The 21801-nt window shown below is 42.3% G+C and overlaps 1 protein-coding gene and 1 pseudogene across 1 annotated transcript in view; both read left to right on the top strand.

Annotated features, from left to right (window-relative positions):
- Positions 1-21801, top strand: part of LOC117355286 — a 194238-nt pseudogene that overhangs the window by 167673 nt on the left and 4764 nt on the right.
- The window catches only part of LOC117355248 (oocyte zinc finger protein XlCOF6-like), a 127599-nt gene continuing 110873 nt past the window's right edge, over positions 5076-21801 (top strand). The window contains exons 1-2 of the mRNA XM_033933538.1: positions 5076-5204; positions 7594-7720. Of these exons, the coding sequence (XP_033789429.1) occupies positions 5181-5204; positions 7594-7720 (151 nt within the window). The 5' untranslated portion in view covers positions 5076-5180. The remainder of the gene's footprint in view (positions 5205-7593; positions 7721-21801) is intronic.

Below are 21801 nucleotides of genomic sequence, written 5' to 3'. Positions count from 1 at the left end.
TTTGCCCTATGTAGAGTAGGAAGGGGGGGGAAGTTTGGTTGCTATTACTCTTCTTCTGTACATGCTTGTTATATTATTGTATATGATGCATCATTGTTTGTACTGTGCACCTGGGGGGTCCCCTGGCGTTGTATTTGCTGTTGTTTGCATCAATTAAAATTGTTTGAACCTAAAATGACAATTGTACAGAATATTGTTTCTTTTTATACTTTAATAAAATACGTTCAATATAAAATCATAACTATTTGAGGCTTGTGCAAATGGGGTCAAATTGTTCACGGAGACCGAGCTGTGCGGACGGGGCGGAGACGGAGTTTTTTTATTTCAGTCTTAGTAGTTTGCCGGTCCACAAAATAATTCTTTTATTTCCACCGTTTCTTAAGTGTAAAAAGGTTGAAGAACAGTGCTCTAAGCTCTTTCCTGCTAACCCATACGAAGGGCTCCTTTTACAAAGGTGCGCTAGCCGAAAAACTACCACCTGCTTAAAAGGAGGTGGTAGCGGCTAGCACGCATGGCATTTATTCCGCGTGTTAGGGCCCTAACGCACCTTTGTAAAAGGAGCCTTAAATTTAACATTCGTTTGATATTATCTATTGTTTGTTTGCAGGGAACAAATTCCACTTGTTTAAAATGTACGAATGGGACGACTGTTTTGCCAGACAAATAACCAGGATTTTTGCCATAAAGTTAAGGTCCATATTTAGTAGTGATATTGGTCAGTACAAAATGCAGAAGGATTCATCCCTACCGGGTTTACATAATATAGTAATCCCTGCTGTGTTCATTACCTTGGGTACAAACCCTTCATCCCTAAAGGAATGAAATACTCTGGATCATAAGCAGAACCAGCTGGACTGCAAATAGTTTAGAACATCACATCATAAGAGTTGCCATACTTGGACAGCATCCTGTTTCTAACAGTGACCAAGCCATGTTATGAGTACCTGGCAAAATCCCAAGCAGTAAAATAGATTTTAGGCTATTTATCCTAGGAATAAGCTATGGAATTCCCCAAGCCATCTTAATAATGGTTTACGGCCTTTTGTTTTAGGAAGCTGGCCAAACCTTTTTTAAACCCTGCTAAGCTAACTGCTTTCACCACATTCTCCGTCAACAAATTCCAGAGTTTAATTAAACACCACGGTTGTCCAGAAAATCTTAAAACTGTGCAAATTTAAGTTTTTTCCCATGAATTTTATTGTACTTGATCAGAAACTAATTTTTGGAAGTTTTTTGAAATCCATCCTGGGGTTGCTCGAAGCCGCTGGTTGCATAGAGCTCCATTTTTCTTGGAATTTGCTGCTGTTTTTGTTTGATGTAGCAAATTTCTTGGTATTATGGCTGCGGCTTTTGTGTTTTCACACTCTGCAATAATGCATTGATGAAAACACATTTTATACAAAAAATCTAGCAGTATTTTATTAAATGAACCTTCAATATTTGCACTTTATTGGGGAAAATAACAACAGAATTTTTTTTTAAAATTCTTTATTTTATTAATTGTAACAAAAATTAGAATATTAACACCATAATTTCAATACAAAACATAAGATATATTCAGAACAGTAAACTAATAAATTAGCACATCTTATCTTCCCAACAACTAAAACAATCCCCCCCTCAGAAGACCTGGATTCCAAATTCGTAAGGATGGATTGGTGTACCATTCAAACCTTTCAAAGACCCTCTCTTTCCAATTCAATAAACCTCTCCCAAATATCTCTGCATTTCATCCACTGATTTGTTAAAAGGGCCGATAATCTATATTTTTCACAAACTATTCCTAAACGGTCTCTCCTATATCTAATGGGGGCTATATTTGAAGTACGCCATTGCTGAGCCAGTGTCAATCGAGCAACTATAAATGTCAAATCCATAAGTTTGGGTTGAGAGGACGTTAGCCCCTCCACTCCTACTCCCAGCAGTGCTTTTTCAGCATTAACTTTAAATGGAGTTTGGATTAACTTACTCGCATAGTCAAATTCCTGCTGCTCCCAGTACTTCTGGACCTTTTGGCAATTCCACCAAACCCTTTCCAACAGGCAACATTATCTTCCCTAGTATATTTGCTAATTAAAACCGGAGTATCTCAAGAAGAAAATACCACCTATTTGAGTCACTCCAGGTTTTAAAAGTAGAAATTCTTTCCTTCTTTTTTGAGTCTCTCTAGAGACATCAGGGAAAATCTGAATGTGCTGTCCCAGGAAGTCTTTGGACCTATTTTTAAAGAAAAGTTTCAATATCCAATCCTTGTCTGGGGCCAAAGCGACAGACAACAAGAGAGTGGCTGGAACGGCCAGTTCTCTATCTGATTGTTCTAATATTGCGGAAATGAGATATCTTCTTGAGATATCCATGTAAATGTGTGGTTAGATATTTATCATTGAAGTATATTTTTACAGAGCCATCTCAATTAATTGGTTTTCTCTCGGGGAAACGTCTTGAAAAAGGAATAAGAACAATAGCGCCCATGGAAAGTTAACTCCCTGCACTTTAGTAAGACATGGACTTTTTCTTTTAAATTAATTTGTATTACATTTGTTCTACTCTTCAATCTTGGATCCAATAATTTTGAGGACTAGTGTGAGATCAGCTAGGATATTATTACTTTATTTAATCATTTTTATTTTTCAATTGAACTATGATTGTGGTATATCTTAATCTTGGAATTTCAGTTTAGTACGTTGTTTGATGTATATGCTTGGTGATATTGTAAAATTCTATAAATAAAAAAAAAACCAAACCGGAGTAATATACCATCGTACTAAGAGTTTAATAGCATTTTCCCCCAGTGAGGCTGCTCTGGCTATTTGGAAAAGGTGCATTCCAATTGTCCCCCACTCATCAGTTTGACCATTCCTTCCCCAGATCTTTTTCCCATGCTTTCATATATGAGCTTTTCACTTCCTTATCATCATGTATAATTCTATATAACCAAGAAATACATCCTTTTGCAACTGAGTTTTCTATTCCCTTTTCAAATTCAGATTTCTTTAAGACTTCTTTGCCTTATATGTCAAAGATGTAGTTTTCACCTGTAGATAAGGATAAAGATCTTTCGTTTCCAATTGATATTGATCCTTAAGGTCTGCAAAGGCTTAACCTCCCCTTCGTCAATCAAGTGTCCAAAACATTTCAGAACCTTTGCCTCCCACTAGAGAATGACACGGTGACAAAATTCATCACCGTTCCCGTCCCCGCGGATAACCACGGGAAACCATCTTCATGTCATTCTTTAAGGATAGAGGGAAGAATCAGAGTATGAATGGCCACAACCACTGACCCGCAAGCTTTGCTTTGAAGAATGCTGAGATTGAGCAGCAACATTCCAGAGCAGATATTGTGATGTCATAATGCCTCATTCCACCAGTGCCTAAGAGCCAATCACATCAGTGATGTCACAATGGCTTCATTATCCTTGGCTCCCATAAGAATCAGAGTATGAATGGCCACAACCACTGACCCGCAAGCTTTGCTTTGAAGAATGCTGATGTAGAAGGACCGAGGCTGAAACAGACACTACAGAATGACAGTGTCTGGTATCCAGAGCAGATATTGTGATGTCATATTGCCTCATTCCACCAGTGCCTAAGAGCCAATCACATCAGTGATGTCACAATGGCTTCATTATCCTTGGCTCCCATAAGAATCAGAGTATGAATGGCCACAACCACTGACCCGCAAGCTTTGCTTTGAAGAATGCTGATGTAGAAGGACCGAGGCTGAAACAGACACTACAGAATGACAGTGTCTGGTATCCAGAGCAGATATTGTGATGTCATAATGCCTCATTCCACCAGTGCCTAAGAGCCAATCACAGGGGGAGGAGTTCTAACCTCCAAACACAACTTGGACTTTACTCACAAATTTACTCCCCCCCCTGTACTCTTTTAAACCAGACAGCTGATGCTATGTTTTCTCTGACAGTTTAAATTCACAGCACCGACAGCGTTCTTTTGACGATGTTACCACATCGCAAACTTGAAGCATTCTATCAGCATTGAAAAGGTTTTTCAATTTACATACAATAGGGTCTCCTGAAGAAGGAATCGAAACGGGGCCACGTAGAGACCCCGAACCTGTTATAAACTGAATTATCAAGCTGCTCTCAATTTTCTCACAGAGCGATGTTCATTTGAAAAGATTTGTAAAGATAAGAAAAAACAAAGTATTTTCATACAAGTGTTTGAAAGACTGTAAAGACATTTATTTATTTATTTATTTACTTTTGTAATCAAACTTGGAGCGTAACCAGAACTAATAAAGTTGCAACGACTGAAAAATATACTTTGGTTCATCACTAGAGGGCGCAACTCTCTTCTTGAAGAACTCTATACCTCTGAGTGACTTTCAAACGTTACGGTTGCAATCCTGAAGTTTGGTTACCAATTTGAATGATTTTTCTATGTAGCATTCTGTAATTTGGCTGGTTCAGTTTTCTCAGAGGAGGGGATCTTGGGGAGAGAGGGCTGTGGCTCACTGGTTCAGCTGCTGCCTCTATGTGAGATCAAATCCCAGTGCTGGGCAAGTCACTTAATCCCCCAGTGCCCACCTCTTTGAATGTCTGCTTTGAAATGCCAAAGTGACAAATAGGCAGTTTACAAGTCCCCATTCCCTTATTCTGTGAGATTTATATCAAATGACAATTGTACAGAATAGTTTCTTTTTATACTTGAATAAAATTCAAGTTCAATAATTATTCGAAGCTTGTTCGGATCAGACAGTTTGCAGGGACAGGGACTGAGCTCTCAAGGACAGGGACACGTTTCCCCCCACATCATTCTCTAACTCTAACAACCTCCCAGTCTTGGTTCTTTCTCCCTGTGCAGGATTCCTTGTTGGCGGGAATCTCCTCCCTCAGGATTAGAAAGGAATTGGGGGAGGAGCCGAGACGGCTGGTGATGTCACAAGGGAGAAGGCGGAGCTTCACACCAAAGGCTCTGCCCCTTGTAGTGCTGATTGGTCAGAATGATCTTTGGGGCGGGAAGAGGAGTGGAAGGTTCCGCCCCCTAGCAACGGCAGAGAGGAGGGGTTTCGGCTGATGGCTAGATTTTCCCTGAGGGCGGGAAAAGGTGACGGGCTGAACTTAACATAGGAAAGAGTCGTCCATCTTGTGCTGGAGCCTCAAGTGCCCAGTTTCTTTCAGCCTCTGCTCTTCTCTCTTCTCCCAGCCCAGGGAAATGGCTGCAGGAGCTTCTGCTCAGGTAGGAGCTCCCCCTCCCCCCCTTTTCCTTTTCTCTATTTCCCTGGCAGTGGGAGGGGCAAAATGGGAGGAGGGGACTTGGAATGACACAACCACACTCCAAGGGACTAAAGTCCCGAAATCTATCCTATTCGTGTCCTATCCGTTTCCGAGTCATTGTAGCCGATCGATTCAGTAAAGCTTGTCCATGCAAATGATCCAATCGTAAATATCCCACACCTCTGGAACCAACTCCCCCCCCAACTTAGACAACAGAACTCATTATTAACATTCCGTAAATCGATAAAGACCCTCCTCTTCTCCCCCCCCTTACGCCCCACCCCTCCACTCTCCTATCACCTTCCCGAACTCCAGTATAACCCTCTCTTACTCTCTCCACTAACAAATTGTACCTAAACGCATATAACTCTCCTTAAACTAAACTACTGTATTTCCCCCTTCTCTCTTTCTGCTATACTCTCCCTGTATTTAATTCTCTCCAAAATCTATAAATCCAATCACTAAACCTGTTGTATTACTTATATGTCTAGTTACTCTCCACTGTGTATGTTCATTTGTAGACCGTTCTGAGCTACTGGGAGGACGGGATAAAAATCCAAATAAATAAATACGCCGCTATTAGCGCTGAAACATCGATCGACTTATCCATGCTGGTTTTGAAGCTCATAACGCATGCGCTAACTCTTTAGGACTTCACTGCGTAGAAATGGGGCGTGGTTTAATCGCGGACGTCATTAGCTATATCTGCCGTGAAGCAAAAGAAACAACTAGCGACACACATGCACGCGACAATCTAGCTGGGGGAGGGATAGCTGGCCCTTGAAAGTTATATTTGATTTAGGAATTTTTTTTTTTTGTTATTTGGCATCGATATTTCAAATGTACAATGTGCAAGGGGAACACGGGGTTAATCCGCAATTTTCTCGCCATGTGCATTAAAAAGCCAAGATTCACTCCCGCGCTTGCTATGCGCATTCCAAAAAAATTTTAAAAAATATTTCTAACACTTATGTACATGAAAGTTGACATATATTGAAAAGTTTAGATATATTTTGGATTTTTGTAGGGGAAGGTATATATTTTTAATGGCGTCCTTAACATGCACGCATCAGTTGTAGCCGGCGAGGATGTAAACGACTGATCCTCAGCAGTCGTAACTTTTTGGACAGGAAAGGCCAGTCGGTTTGGACGAAATGGTTTCATGAATCGACGCGTTAAGAAATTTACATGCCTTTTGCTCATTCGGATGGGGTGCGGATGGAGTCTGGAGGAAAGTTAGTGAATCGAGCTGGAGTTGGAAAGTGAGCGCAAATCGAGTGATACACGATCGGTTTGCTTAGGGATTCACTAATCTGCCCAATCGGGCTCGATCAGGACAGGTCTGATGAATTCAGGAATGAAAAATATGCAGATGGGGGCGATTGGAGGAACGCCCCCATCTGCCTGCACGGATTGCTCTTATGCGATCTGTAGATGGTCTGCGCATGCCAGTCTGAGACGAGACCTTCTTTTTGAACTTAAAACTTTTTTTTGTTAGTTTTTAGCCCTGCAAGCCCGTGGTTTTAAACCACTTTAAACCCGTGGGTTAAAACTTCAGACTCGCAGGGCAGGAAAGGGCAGGAGAGCTTTAGGGAAGGGCAGAACGGCGATGCAGCAGGAGAGATTCGGGGAAGATCGAGGCAGAGCAGGGCAGCATTCAGGGCGAGTAGGCAGGAGAGATTGCAAGCTTCCATTCAGAAAGACGTTTTCGACTGGTCCCCACCAGTCGCTTCTTCATGTGATCGGCCAGCCCAGTCAGATCATAAATTTGGTGTTGTGAATCGCCCCCAGCCCATGTGTTTCATCTCATTTGCGTATCGCAGGAGAGGTAAGTGAATCAAGCTGGAGGGAAATTTGACAGTAAAGGGGTCGCAAACCGATCGGTACACTTATAGTGTCTTTTGGGAGTCTTTGACCCCACGGGTACAGAGTTGTCTTTTGAACATGTAACTTGTATTGTTTTTGCCATAATAAAAAGATTCTTCTCATAAATGGCTCTTAAGAAGGCCTTTGAAGCCGTTTAGATTATTTTCTTCTCTTACTGAAGCTGGAAGGAATTCCAAAGCTCAGATCTTGTCGCAGAGAGGGAACAGTAAGTAATCTGCGATCTGAAGATCTAAGGACACGGGACATTTTTCTATGAATTGAGGAGATTTAGTTTGCATCGTTTTAAAAGTTATTCATGAAATTTTATATGAAATTCTATGTTATTACATTTTACTTGATAAGTTCCACGTTTAGGTCACTTGGCAACACATCCATGCTCCATATGTACGCCTCCCCCAACTTATGTGTATCATTTATACAATAATGGCAGAAGGCGCTGAGTGTGTTCCTGGTTTGTGTTTCAGATGCAGGTGAAGTTTGAGGACGTCGTTGTCTCTTTCACCCAGGAGGAATGGGAATATTTAGATGAAGGGCAGAAGGAGCTTTACAAGGAGGTGATGAAGGAGAATTATGAGACTCTGATCTCCCTAGGTAAGGAGACATTTTTCTGAACTTCCTTTACTCCAGAAACTTCCAAGTGTGATCAGAATCTCTCTGTACTAATCTCTATCTTAAGGTGACAGCGTGAGACTATCAACAGATTATTCTCTGTTTCCTGAAGAAGAGCTAAAATGCAGGCAAGGATTAGCCCAAATGGTCAGAACTTGGCTGTAGAAGATTATATTGTACCTGAGTCCAGTGCAAATTAAGGTGTCGTGGTCATCGATCTCTGCTCAGCTTATAGCATTGTCTGACTCTGGACAGCTCCAAAAGCTGCAGAATTGTCTCCAGGATGACCATGTGACAAGAAATCCTCACCAACTTCTGTGTCTCTCAAACTGTGCGCCATGGCAAGATTCCCCAGTTATGCCACGAGAGATTCCAGAATTTTACTTTATTTAAAAAAAATTCCCTTCATAAATATACACTAGAATAAATGAGATGTACATCGTGTATACATCAGGTCAGGCCCTTAAAAACTGTCTCCATCTTCCCCAAGATCAGTCTTAGTTTCTCCTCTTTTCAGCTTTTATCTTGCTTTTCTTCCACATATCTTGGAATGAAGCTTCAGAATAATTTGACTCTTGCATAACAGCAATCTTTGAAGAATTTACAATATTCTCTAGAGAAAAACATTGAGACGATTATCTGGTCACTGTGATAGGATCAAAATATAATATGGACCTAGAGAGCGGCATAATTACATGCTCTGAACAGCCAAAATGATAAACCCATCCAGTTTTGAATATCGGACACCTACAGGAAGAAATTTCATAGATTACTGTGTTTGTAGAAACATGATGGCAGATAAAGGCCAAATGGCCCATCCAGTCTGCCCATTCACAGCATCCACTATCTCCTCCTCTCCTTAAAAAATGCCACATTCCTGCCCACACTTTTTTTTGTCTGTTTGATTTATTATGTATGTTCTCTTGTGAACCACCAAAAACTTTGCATAGTGCTGTATAGAAATCAACTGTCCATTTTTAATAGGCTGCCACACCCAGCTTCAAAAGGGCCACATCAATAGGTACCTAACTTTAGGCGCTGGCTACAGAATTTGGGCCTAAGTGACTTGCCTAGGGTCACAAGGAGTGGCGTGGGGTTTGAACCCATAACCCCAGGGTGCTGAAGCTGTAGCTTCAACCACTGCGCCACACGCTCTTCCATAAATAACTATCTGACCCTTCCCCTGGAATTGGCTGGTGTTGAACCAGGTCTTTCCTTCCTTGAAGAGTAGTGGATTTGGCCTAAGACTCCAAATATGACTCTTAATTAGCACTCCACTCTCTCTGAGGAAAGGACCACCTTGAGCACAGCTGAGGTTCAGGAGATTTAACGAAGGCAACTTCTGGTTTCACAGTAGGCAAACAGATAACTTGGCTACAAAGCATATTTCTTAGAAAGAAAATACATTTCCACCACTATGTCACTCAGACTGGAATTGGCATTAAGCAAAATAGATTCCTAACCTCAGAGCCAAGAATAAATATACGTGAATCACAGTTTTATGCATTCTGTTGTAGATAGCTCTTATGGAGGTGAGTAGGCAGGAGCTGGTCATGCCTCAGTTGGGCTCTCTCTGCCTGCTTTTACATTTTTAAACATTTGTACAGCAATTTTTTAACTGGCATCTAAAAATCACATACAAAGGGGCTATTTTAAGCTCTAATGGTTTGTCAAGCTGTATCTGCTGTACACTACCTTGGGTGAATCTCTTCATAAAGACGGTTATTACATCCCAATAAATAAATTAAATTCATCATAGCTGATCCTTTGAACCTGCTGCATATTTTTCTTTGAAGTATAACTGAGTTTTCATGTTTATTCCTGGAAACAGGCTCTGTAAGGATAAGTCCTGATCTGTTATCGTGGATTAAACAAGAGGGAGAGCCAAATATCCAGAATCCCCAGGAATCAGGAGAGAGAGAAGTTAGACGTTCAGACACGGGTGAGTAACAAATATTCTGCAGAATGATATGGGCTATAGTAATAATAATGCTATACAGAATAAGAGGAGGTATTACGGAGTACTGGTGAGCAATAACTACAGTATATGGAGGTCTTAGAGTACAGCTGAGTAATAATAACTATAGAGAGTAAAACCAATGACTTATCTGTATGGCCCAAATTCTGTAGGTAGCACCTAAAGTGCCTAACTTAATTATATAACAAGACCAATTAAGGGTTTTAATTGACACTAATTGAATGCTAGGCACCTATCAAGAAAAAACGATTCTATAACATGGCGCCTCCAAAAAATTAGGCACTATGCATGTTAGGCGTGGGCGTGGTTTCGTGTTAGACGCCTTCGTACAGAATCGCTGTTCTTAAGCGTGCGTTGACCTCATATGGCCACCTAACTTTTAGTCATGCCTAGGGCTGGCCTATCAACGTGATTAATTATAAGGATATATTTTCTTTTTCCCCCTCAATATTTCTTGTTTAAGGTCATAAATTTTGTGTTTCTCTATTCCGCATTTCTAGATATAGCGATATATTTTCACAACTTTTCTTTTGGAGTTCTTTATAAGGAGTTTTACAAACCTGCAGGTTTTTCTATTGTTCTGTTTCCTAGAGCAGTGTTCGTCAACCTATTTACACCTATGGACCGGCAGAAATAAAATAATTATTTTGTATTTTTCCATTCAATTTCATATATACACACAATATAATCTTATTAACAACACATAATGGTTAAGCTCAAAATTAAACTACACAAAGAACACTGACATTCATTCCTACCAGAACACAGATAACTCCTATGCAAATACGGGACCAAAAACTAAAAGTACTAATATATACAAACAAACCCTAAGATGCAAGACTCTGCATGCAGTACAACCCCAGAGAAAAAGAAACAAATGCATTTCTTTCTGAACAGTGCAAAATACAATTGACACAATTCAATCACTAAATTTAAAAATAAAATCATTCCCCCTACCTTTGTTGCCTCCCTCTCTCCTTGCTGTGCCTTACCTTCTGGCCTGGTCTTGCCTGGCCATTTTATGCCGTCCCCGGTGTTATCTTCATGCCTGCTCCTTCTTCCTCACTGATGCAGTGCACAAAGCTGTGGGCAACGGCTCCTCGCACGTCCTGAGCCTCATCTTGCAATGTCAGAAAGAAGGCTTCCGGTTTAGATGAAGGACGCGTGTAGGAGCCGCTGTCTGTGGCTTTGTGCACTGCGTCAGTGAGGAAGAGGGAGCCAGCCCAAAGATAACACCACATCGATCGCACCGCAGACCGGTGGTTGAAGAACATTGCCCTAGAGCAGTGTTTTTCAACCTTTTTACACCCGTGGACCGGCAGAAATAAAAGAATTATTTTGTGGACCGGCAAACTACTAGGACTAAAATTTTAAAACCCCATTTCCGCCCCATCTCCGCGAGCTCGGTCCCCACAAATCATATGATCCCATCCACACAAGCCTCAGTTATGATTTTATATTGAATGTATTTTATTAAAATATAAAAAGAAACAATATTCTGTACAATTGTCATTTTATAAATACAAATAATACAGAGCAAGGATCAACAAAACCCCTGTCTCCCCTCCCCTTCACACATATCCCCTCTACTATCAAGAAAACTGAACAAGCCAAATTATTACAGAATGCTACACAGAAATATCATGCTAACAGAATACTGCAGTCACACATGATAGGAATAGTTTTAGGGGAGTGCAACTAGGGCAACTGCCCCCTGGTCAGAGAGCGCCCTAAGCCAGCTGGAAGCTAAAGAAGCACTGATTAGGCTTTGCAGTCCCCTGTTATGTCTAACACCAGCTCTAGCAGGATATATATTTCAAATCTGATATATTCTAATCACAAAATAGAAATAAATTTTTTTTTCTACCTTTTGTCGTCTCTGGTTTCTGCTTTCATCTTCTTTTCACTCTCTTCCTTCCAGCATCTGCCCTCTATGTCTCTTCAATCCAGCATCTTCCATCCACTGTCTGTCCTCTCCCCCTTCCATATGGTATCTGTCTTCTTTCTATGCCCCTCTCCCCTTTCGATCCAGCCTGCGCCCCCTCTCTCCTTTTTACATGATTCATTCCAACTTCACTGCTCTCTTCATTTTTATCTCTCCTACACCAGATCTACCATCGTTGTCCCTCTCTGCTTATTTTTTTGTTGACCCCTACCTATCATCAATCTCTCTACTTTCTTCCGGTAGGCCTGTGTCTCCCCTTCCCCTTCTTTAATCTCCCTGCCAGCTGTTTTCTTCCTTTTTTCATTCTCCCTTTCCTACTCCTCCTGTCCAGAAGTAACTCTCTTCCCTTCCTCCCCTCCCAGCAGCATCTCTCCTTCTCCCTCTCCAGTAGTGGCTGTCCCTTTTTTATCCCTTGCCCAGCAGCTTCCCTCCAGGTCCAGTAGCAGCTGTCCCTTTTTTTCCCTTGCCCAGCAGCTTCCCAGACTCCTTTTCCTCCTCCCCTCCCAGCAGCATCTCTCCTTCTCCCTCTCCAGTAGTAGCTGTCCCTTTTTTATGCAGCTGTCCCTTTTTTTCCCTTGCCCAGCAGCTTCCCAGACTCCTTTCCCTCCTCCCCTCCCAGCAGCATCTCTCCTTCTCCCTCTCCAGTAGTAGCTGTCCCTTTTTTATCCCTTGCCCAGCAGCTTCCCTCCAGGTCCAGTAGCAGCTGTCCCTTTTTTTCCCTTGCCCAGCAGCTTCCCAGACTCCTTTCCCTCCTCCCCTCCCAGCAGCATCTCTCCTTCTCCCTCTCCAGTAGCAGCTGTCCCTTTTTTATCCCTTGCCCAGCAGCTTCCCTCCAGGTCCAGTAGCAGCTGTCCCTTTTTTTCCCTTGCCCAGCAGCTTCCCAGACTCCTTTCCTCCTCCCCTCCCAGCAACATCTCTCCTTCTCCCTCTCCAGTAGCAGCTATCCCTTTTTTTCCCTTGCTCAGCAGCTTCCCAGACTCCAATAGTGGCTTTCTCCCCTCCCAGCAGCTCTTCTTACTTCCCAGCACAGCAATTCAGGAAGGCAGCCTCGGGTCCTTTGTTGGGTCGCGCTGCCTCTGAGGAAAGAGGAAGTTGCTTCATCAGAGGCAGCCGCGACTCAGCAAAAGCCCCAAGGCTGCCTTCGTGAATCGCAGTGCTGGAAAGTAAAGGAGAGCTGCAGAGAGGGGAGAAAGCCACTGTCGGAGGCTCCCCAAGATCTCTCCGGCCCAGCGCAGACTTCAGCTGTTGATCTTGCCGGCCCTGCGCGGACCGACAGGAAATTGAAGTGAGTCAATCTCGCCGGCCCTGTGCAGACCGGCAAAAATCTCCTGCGGACCGGCACCAGTCCGCGGACCTGCGGTTGAAGAATAGTGCCCTAGACCACATGTTAGATTGTACATGGAGACTTCAGCTTTGGCTTAAGGTTATGAATTCAGCAAATGAAGTGTGAATAATCTGTTGCATAATACACCCCATTCCCAACTCTCAGAAAAAGAGTATCAGCAGAGCAAATGGCCAGTTTGGGTCGCACTACACTGACGTCATCACCAGTATGCACCCAGGTGAAACAGACACAACACTGAAACAATGCTGGGCATAGAGAATGACCCAGGGAGGAAAAAAAATCTGGTTGCCGCAGGTACATGGATAAGGCTATTCACCGCCCCATTGAGCGGTGAATGACCCTGTCCCCGCAGTTAAGTGAGGGAACGCATGCAAAATATTTCTCACCCCTTACAATTGTGCGGACCAGCAGACCCTCCCTCTCTCGCGTTCGCTGTGGTCTGGGCATCTCCTTCCCCCTCACCTTCTCTGGCGATTTTCTAATCTAATCTAATATTTGTGTGTCGCGCACACCTAAACAAGCCCTAGGCGACTTAAGGAAAGGAAAAGGGTTAGGGTGGAAGGAAGGAGAAGAAGGGGGACAGGAAACATAAAACTCAAGCAAATTAAGTAAAGGTCAGGTGCTTATGATGATCCTAGAAGAATTAGTCGTCAAAGAGTGAAGTTTTCAGTTTCTTTTGGAATAGGGTATGGTTGGTTTCCGTTCTTATAGTCTCTGCAAGATTATTCCAGATTTTGAATCCGAGGAAGGTGAACATGGACTGGAAGATTCTTTTGTACTTGAGATTTTTTGTCGAAGGGAGGTTCAATTGGATTCTATTGAGAATTCTGCATGAGTTGGACCATGCATCAGTTAAGAGTTTGATGTGTGGGCTTGCTGAGTTGCCATATATAATGCGATGCATGATACTGGCTGTTTTGAATTTTATACAAGCTGTGATGGGCTGTTAATAAAGATGTTTGCAGTAGGTTGAGATGGAGTCGTATTTTTTCAGGCCGAAGATGAGTCTTACTGCAGTGTTTTGGATAAGTTGCATTTGCGGGATAAGGGTGGCGTTGACTCCCAGGTAGTAGGAGTTGCAGTAATCCAGTTGGGATAGAATCATCATCTGGCAATGGTGGCAAAGTGATGCTGGTGGAAGTATGGCCTGATGAGTCTTAGCTGTTTCATGATGAAGAGGGCTTTCTTTCGAAGATGGGATACTTGAGGTTCCATGGATAATGTGGAGTCTAGTATACAGCCTAGAATTTTAGAGGTTTTTTTCTATAGTAAGTATGGTGCCCGATTGGAGCGCGATGCTTGTTGGACATTGTAGAAATAGAGGATCTTGGTTTTGGTGGCATTTAATTTTAGTTTTTGAGCAGTTGCCCATGCTTGGATTTTTTCTGTATTATCAGAGATTTTCTATATTATCAGCCTGATTTTCTGCCACCAGTATTACGAGTAAGATGTCATCCGCGTATGACATTATGCTCTCATCTTCAAGTTGGATGTCTCCGAGTGAGCTCATGAACAGGTTGAAAAGGATAGGTGAGAGCGGTGATCCCTGCGGAACTCCACAGAAGGCCCTCCAGTTGTTGGAGTAAACACCGTCTTTTTTGAGTGTATTCTCTGTTCATGAGTAAGTCAATGAACCAGCACAGTACCGTATCTATTACCCCTGTCTCAGAGAGTTTTGCCAAGAGTAATTGATGATCGACTGAGTCAAAAGCTGCAGATATGTCAAATTTGAAGGAATATGGCCTGACGGCTTGTACTTAGAAGTTGTTTGATTTTGGTTAGTAAGGTCAGGATGAGGAGTTCTGTGCTGTTGTCTGAAACCGAACTGTGTCTGAAGAAGGCATCTATGTATGCTGTTAGTTTTTGTTTATGTGGATTTCAAGAAGTTTGGTGAGAATGGAGATGCCAGCCATGGGCCTGTAATTTGAAGGAGTTAGAAGATTTAGGAATTGGGGTTAGAGCTATTTTTCCCATTTCTTCCGGTAGGCATCCTTGGTTTAGGGATTTGTTCAGAAGGGAGTTGATCCTTATGATAATTTCCTTGGGCGCTGTTGTGAGGAGGGGGGACAGTTGTCTAAGTCTTGCATCGGGTGGCCAGTTTGCTTAATAGTTTTTGTGTGTCAGAGATAAACAGGGTTGTGAAGGTGGACCAGATGAGACCGGCCTTGCTGGTTTCTGTGGATTGTTCAGGTGTCATTCTGGGATGTGTTTGTGCTGTTGACTTGCTGGCTACAGTTTTGATCTTGTTCAGGAAGTAATCTGCTAGCTCTTGGGCTGTGGGTGTGTAGAGGTGATCTGTAGTGTTTTGTTTGGGGGGGGAGAAATAGTTTTTTGTTGGTGGTGGTTCCGGTTCCTATTATGTTGGCATAATAGCATTTCCTGGCTTCTGATATGTTGAACTTATATTTGTTGATTGCTGCTCTCCATAACCCTCTTTGGTTTAGTGCTCTCTTCTTTCGCCTTCTCCTTTCTAGTCGTCTGCATAGTTTTTTTCCTGCTCTTAGTGATTCTGTGTACCAGGGGGAGGTCCGGCTTTGTAGTATTTGGTGGGGGCGTAGGGGGAGAGAACATCCAAAGTATCGATTATGGACTTGTTCCAGTCTAGCATTGCTGTAGCGCTGTTTGAGGAGAAGATCAGAGATGTCGTTACTTGTCTCCAGAAGAGATCTGTATTGAGTTTTTTTGTATCAGTTTTTACTTCTTTTGCTATTTTATTTACGTGGTTTTCTACTGTGAGGTTCAGGTTGAATTTGAGAAGGTGGTGGTCAGACTAGGGCAGGGGTACGCAATTCCGGTCCTCAAGAGCTGGAGCCAGGTCAGGTTTTCAGGATCTCCACAATGAATATGTAGAGATGGATTTGAAGCACTGCCTCCTTGAGATGCAAATTTATCTCATGCATATTTATTGTGGATATCCTAAAAACCTGACCTGGCTCCGGCTCTCGAGGACTGGAATTGCCTACCACTGGATTAGGGGATAGGGGACCATTTGACATTTGTGGTGAGGTTGGCGGGGGTAGTAGCAAGTAGGTCATGTGTCCTTTTTCGTGAATTGGACCTGAGGACACGATAGTGATTTGAAAGTCTTCAATTCGGGACCTGAGTTTAGAGACATCGTTATTGTTGGTCAGTTCGAGAGGTAGGTTGGCATCTCCTACGATGAGCAGGTTGGTGTGTTGGCATGCCAGGTTTGCTATTATTTCTAACAGTTTGGAGACTGTGTTTGAGTGGGGGTTTGGGGGCCTGTAGATCAGAAGAATTCCTAGGTTGTATAGCGTGGAGTTGGGTTTATCCTCTAGTTTGCAGGTTATGTATTCCCGATGTGGGTGGATGGCTGAGTCCAATTCTGTGATGGTCTCTGTAGGTTATTGCTAGTCCTCCTCCTAGGGATCTGGAGTATGTTGTATCCTTGCAGGCACAGGTGCGGAAGTTCTGGGCTATTTTGTTCTTCAAGCCACGTTTCTATGTTATTGGTTGTGATTAGTTCATTTAAGAGGAGCAGTTTATTTGTTACTGACCTTGCGTTAACATACATGCCTGGGATTGAGGTGGCAGTTTTGATGTGATGTTTGCTTTGCGAGGAGGTTTTTTCCTTTGTTTATTGTTCTTATTGCGTTTGTTCAAAAAATGGGTATGATCTTCTGGTGGTGTCCCTATGTGTGTTCGTTTGTTGTTGTGTGGGGTGTGTTGTTGTGTGAGGTAGTGGGTTACTGCAATGCAGTTGATATATAGTAACGATAGGATTTGCGAGATTGGGGTTCTCATTTTGAGATCTGCGTGTAGGTTTGCTTGTGTCAGGGTTCTTCTCTTGGTGTATGTTGTAGAGATCAGTCGTCGCCTTTCCATCGCTGCACAAAGGATCACAATAAGGTGCTTTAACAATATTGTTTAAATGCTGTCAAACTTTCAGAATTTGCAAATTTTTTGCTCAGAATTCCGCCAGGATTAATCAGTAGTTCAGATAGCATAGCTGGTTTTAAGAAAGGTTTGGACAAATTCCTGGAGGAAAAGTCCATAGCCTGTTATGAAGACAGTGGCATGGAATGTTGCTACTCTTTGGGTTTGGGCCAGGTGCTAGTGATCTGGATTGGCCTCCGTGAGAATGGGCTACTGGCCTTGATGGACCATTGGTCTGACCCAGTAAGGGTATTTTTATGTTCTTATTTTTGGGAATTATGGCCTATGTCAAGTTTTTATTTTACAAGATGATTCATGGTCTTGCCTTGAGTTGACTTGATTATTGAAGTTCCTTCTTTGTTCAGCTCCAAAACATTGAAAATACAGCTATTAAGACTTTTATGGGAGATTTTGCCTTTTTCTCCACTCCAGAAGGAAGCCCGTTGGCTACCATATTTTTATCGAGCCAAATTGAAGATGTTGGTTTTGACACACACAGCCTTTTACTGAGGTTTCTTGGGAAACTTTTTGATCCCTTATCGTCCCACACACACTTTAAGATCCCAGAACCAGAACCGTCTTATCCTGTCTCTGTCACGAGCCAAATTGGATCCTACTAGACTAGAGGATCAACGTTCCTTTATAGGGCACCAGCCATGTAGAATTCTCTGCCCCAGCATTTACGGTTAGAAAGTCATCTACGATAGATTGAACTCATTTTTATTCTTTAGCATTTTGGGAGCTCTAATGTTATGGTAGAGTTTTATACGTCACTGTGGGATCAACCTTACTGGTTCCTGTTTCATTGTTGTTTAGTTTTTGTATTAATATCAAGTATACTTAATAAATAAATATTAGTAAATTAAAAGCCCCCAGACTGGCAATTACATGCTTTGGTTTAAATCTTTTCTTGCTCTTTCTTTGGGAGCATCTTCTTTTTGGAGTTCTCTTGTAACTATTAGACTTGCTTTAAAACCAAAAAGTTTATATATTTTTGGATCCCAGGCAGCTCTAGAATTTTCCTTGAGAAAAGGAACATGCGATCAGAGGTGGTTGTAGGCGGGAAGAAGACTTTGGCTGTAGTTGTGGGTGGGCGAGTTCCTGTTTTGATATCTTCGTGGGCTGTATTTGCTCCTTTATACCTTTCTTTAATTGTTATTTTTCACTTTAGGTTTATTACTAATTGGAAAATTAGTTTCATAACCTAATTTTAAAAAGAAGAGAAAGGTTTAAAGACTTATTGCAGAATTTCCTTAACATGAGAAATCCCATGTAGTCGTCTGAGCCCAGAAAATGTTGTTTCTTGATCATTAGTACTAAAGCGCGATTACCTTCTTTTATTTCTATCCAGCAGATACTGAGGCAGTGCAGGAGACGAAGAGGGAGGAGAATCAAGAAAACTGGCTTCTAGAAATTGAGCCCATCCCAAGACAATCAGGAAATGTCAGTGAGAATATTTCCCAGAGGAATGAGGGTCAAAACACAAGGAATTATGAACAGGAATCGGAGAAGAAGCCGAGAGACCCTGCAAGAGACTCCCTGGATGCAGTCACTGAGAGTGAGAAAAGTGACAGGGAACTCACAAACATCCCTGAGCTCCAGAGACATCCGAGAGAAGAGAGACCCTTACGAAGTAAAAACGGCGACCAAATGGCTTTTCAACTCCACCAGGGAGAGAGGAAAGGAAAGAAATCCATTCTATGCGACACCACTGGAGAAAGCCTTGGTAAGATATATCATTTATTATTGCTCAAGAGAATCCGCCCCAGGGTGAGACCCTTTTTGTGTTGTCAATGTAGAAAAAGCTCCAAACGAAAGGTGAATGTATCACAGCATTAGTTCCAAGGGATGGGCAGCCCAAAAATGTTGTTTTGTTATAGTTTCTCTGGATTTTTGTTTCAGGAGCAATATCAGCAAGAGTGTGAACTATTTGGAAATGTGGCACACTCTTATGAAAAAAAGGGGCCTTGTTTCTGATGGTGCTCCAGTGGGTCACACGTGTGTAGCATTTGCAAAGAGGAGACACTATTACTGGCGAACCAAAAGACACCAAATGTCTTTTCTGCTTGCTTTAGTTTAATGACATGGGATATGTCCTGGGCTTTTCCATGTCATTGCCGTCTCTTTTAATTCCACACCAGAGAACACACTAGGAAAACTACTGAGTGCACGAAATCTCCTAATTGGGAGCATTTCTTAATGAAGATCCTAAAAATAACCATGGCCAGATACTGAAGCTGAGAAAAGCATGTTTTAAGCAGGAGGAGAGGCTGCCCATGGCTTAGACCACGCTGAAAAGGTTTGTTGATTCATTATACTTGATGAATTACACAATTTTGGACCTGCCAAGTTAGAGGATTTGCAAAATAATTAATAAAAAATCCAGAAAGTTAGAAATAACTCCATAAATTACATAACAGAAGAGGTTCAGATATACTGGGGAAAAAGATGGGACATAGGACCTAGTGATTTCTGCCCTGCTCCTGCCGTCCTTAAAAATTTTAAGAAAAAGCTTTCAAAACAAATGAGTCTTAAGGTTAACTTTGAACTGATCTAGGGGCAAAGCATTCCCCAAAATGGGGGCATGAAATAAAAAAGCATCGTTTCTTCTAGAGTCCCAGTGACCCAGGAGAGAGATGGTCTGGCCAGCCGATGGTCATCAAGGGAGCAAAGTGTTCGCCCCAGCACATAGGGTATACTTTCCTTTGCCAGATAGTCCGGGGTCCCCTCTCTAAGTGCTCTGAAGGTCAGAATCAGGATCTTGAAATGTCTTCTCTAAGCGATAGGCAGCCAGTGTAATTGGGAGAATAATATATAGACAGCCCAATAGTCAAGAATTGAGATGGAACCAGAACTAGTGAAGGTAACTCCAGAAGAAAAGCACTAGAAAGCTCATTCCAGAAAATTGTTGCTGTTAGGAGATTCCATCACCTTGGAACACAAGTCAAGGAGCCTAAAATAGTGAAGTGTCTCCCAGGATCCTCGGCTTCCAAGAATCCCAAACAAATATTATCTCTAATTAGGAAAGAATCTAGGAATTCTAAAGCTGATGTTGTTATCCATTTGGGTTCAATGACGCACCAGCAATACCCCACTTGTGGTGCAGAAAGCTTTTTGGGAGCCAGGAGAGGGGTTGAAACCTTTTTGTAAAGACTGTAGCTTTTTCGGAAGTACTGCCTACATATGGAAAAGAAGAGGGAAGAGTAGGAAATAGTGAGATCTTCAATAGGTGGCTCAGAGCCTGGTGTCATCACGAAGGCTTTAGGTACAGAGGAGGATGAGGAAATACATGGAAAAACAAGAGAGTATATTGTAATGACAGGTAAAAGGATCCTTGCTGAGAAATTCACGCCATGGGTTTCTAGGCGTTTAAACTAGAAGGTGGGGGTGGCATAAGCAGGACACACGGTGGCCACCCCCAGCAAAGACAAGATAGCAACGTACACAACGATATTAGTGATACCCTTCTTAGCAAGGCAACTGGCAGTGAGACTAACTAGGCAGCCAGCAAGCCAGGGAATTTAAAGAAAGCAAAGGCAAAGTCCCAATCCCTCCCGAGAGTTCACCCCAAGGAGCAAGACCCGATTCAGTTTTAGAATCACTCTTTGGCGAGTAGAGATGACATGTTTGGGTCACTCGGGAAAGTCCAAAAAGAGGAGCAGAGCAGCAATCACTAGGAAATGGTCCATCATACAAACAGCAGTAGCAGCGCTGACCATCCCAGCACGATCCAGGCAGTGGTGGAGTCAGGTCAGACCCTGAAATGAAGCGGATGTACAGTGGCGACATTCATAGCCTCCTTTCCTGACGCACATAAAAATGAACACCCTAACTCAGTGGTAGGCAAACTCATTAGTCAAAAGAGCCAAAGGTCAGCAGTACAACGATTAAGATTTCTTTTGAGAGCCAAATTTCTTTTCAAGAACCATGTTTTTAGGAGTCGTTTTAAACTAGCTACTAACATTCAATAAAACCAGATATCATAATAATAGTAATTTTATTTATTGCCCAAAAATATTTTTTACATTAAAATATAAATATGACAAAAAACATATTTAATGACACTCCGCTCACCCGCACATAGTCAAAATCGATTTGTGGCAGAGCCTAGAGAATGACACGGGGGAAAACTTTGTCCCCATCCTCGTGAGCTCTGTCCCCGTTCCCACAAACCATCTGATCCCATCCACACAAGCCTGAAATAGTTTTATACTGAACTTATTAAAGTATAAAAAGAAACAATATTCTGTACAATTGTCAATTTATAAATCAGCGTCTTCTCCCCACTCTCTCTTCCCCATTTCCCTTCAGCATCCTCAGCCCACTCTCTCTCCACTTTCCTTCAGCGCACACATATAAAAACAAGCAAGCAATTTTATATCATTTTCATTCTATTCATTCATAGAAATTAAAGTCTAAATAATGCCAGTAACAAAACATGATTTTACAAAAATAATTCCCTGCACAGTCAAGGCTGCAAGGATTACTAGATGTCTTTCAGCAGCAACCCTCCCTCCCCTCCCCTTACTTTTATGGCGATTTTCTTTTTTTTTTTGTGTTCCCGCTGCCCGAACCGACTTTCATCAAGTCATGCATGTGTGGCTGCCAAAACTTCTCCTCTGATGCAACTTCCTGTTTCCGGTTACATCACAGGAGAAGTTTCGGCAGCCACATACGACTTGATGAAAGCTGGCTCGAGCAGCTGGCATATGGAAAAAAAAAAACTAGAAAATTGCCATGGTAATGTAAGGGGGAAGGAGGGAGATGTTTGATCGGTGACGTGTCATTCTCCATCTCAAGGGTGCCCACACTCTTTGGACTTGCGAGCTACTTTTAAAATGACCAAGTCAAAATGATCTACCAGCAATAACATTTAAAAAAACACAAAACACACTGTA

Source organism: Geotrypetes seraphini, chromosome 2, assembly GCF_902459505.1.
Source record: "Geotrypetes seraphini chromosome 2, aGeoSer1.1, whole genome shotgun sequence".
NCBI classification, from domain to species: Eukaryota; Metazoa; Chordata; class Amphibia; order Gymnophiona; family Dermophiidae; genus Geotrypetes; species Geotrypetes seraphini.
Note: the sequence above shows the minus strand (reverse complement) of the source record. Positions and strands in the feature narration are given on the sequence as shown.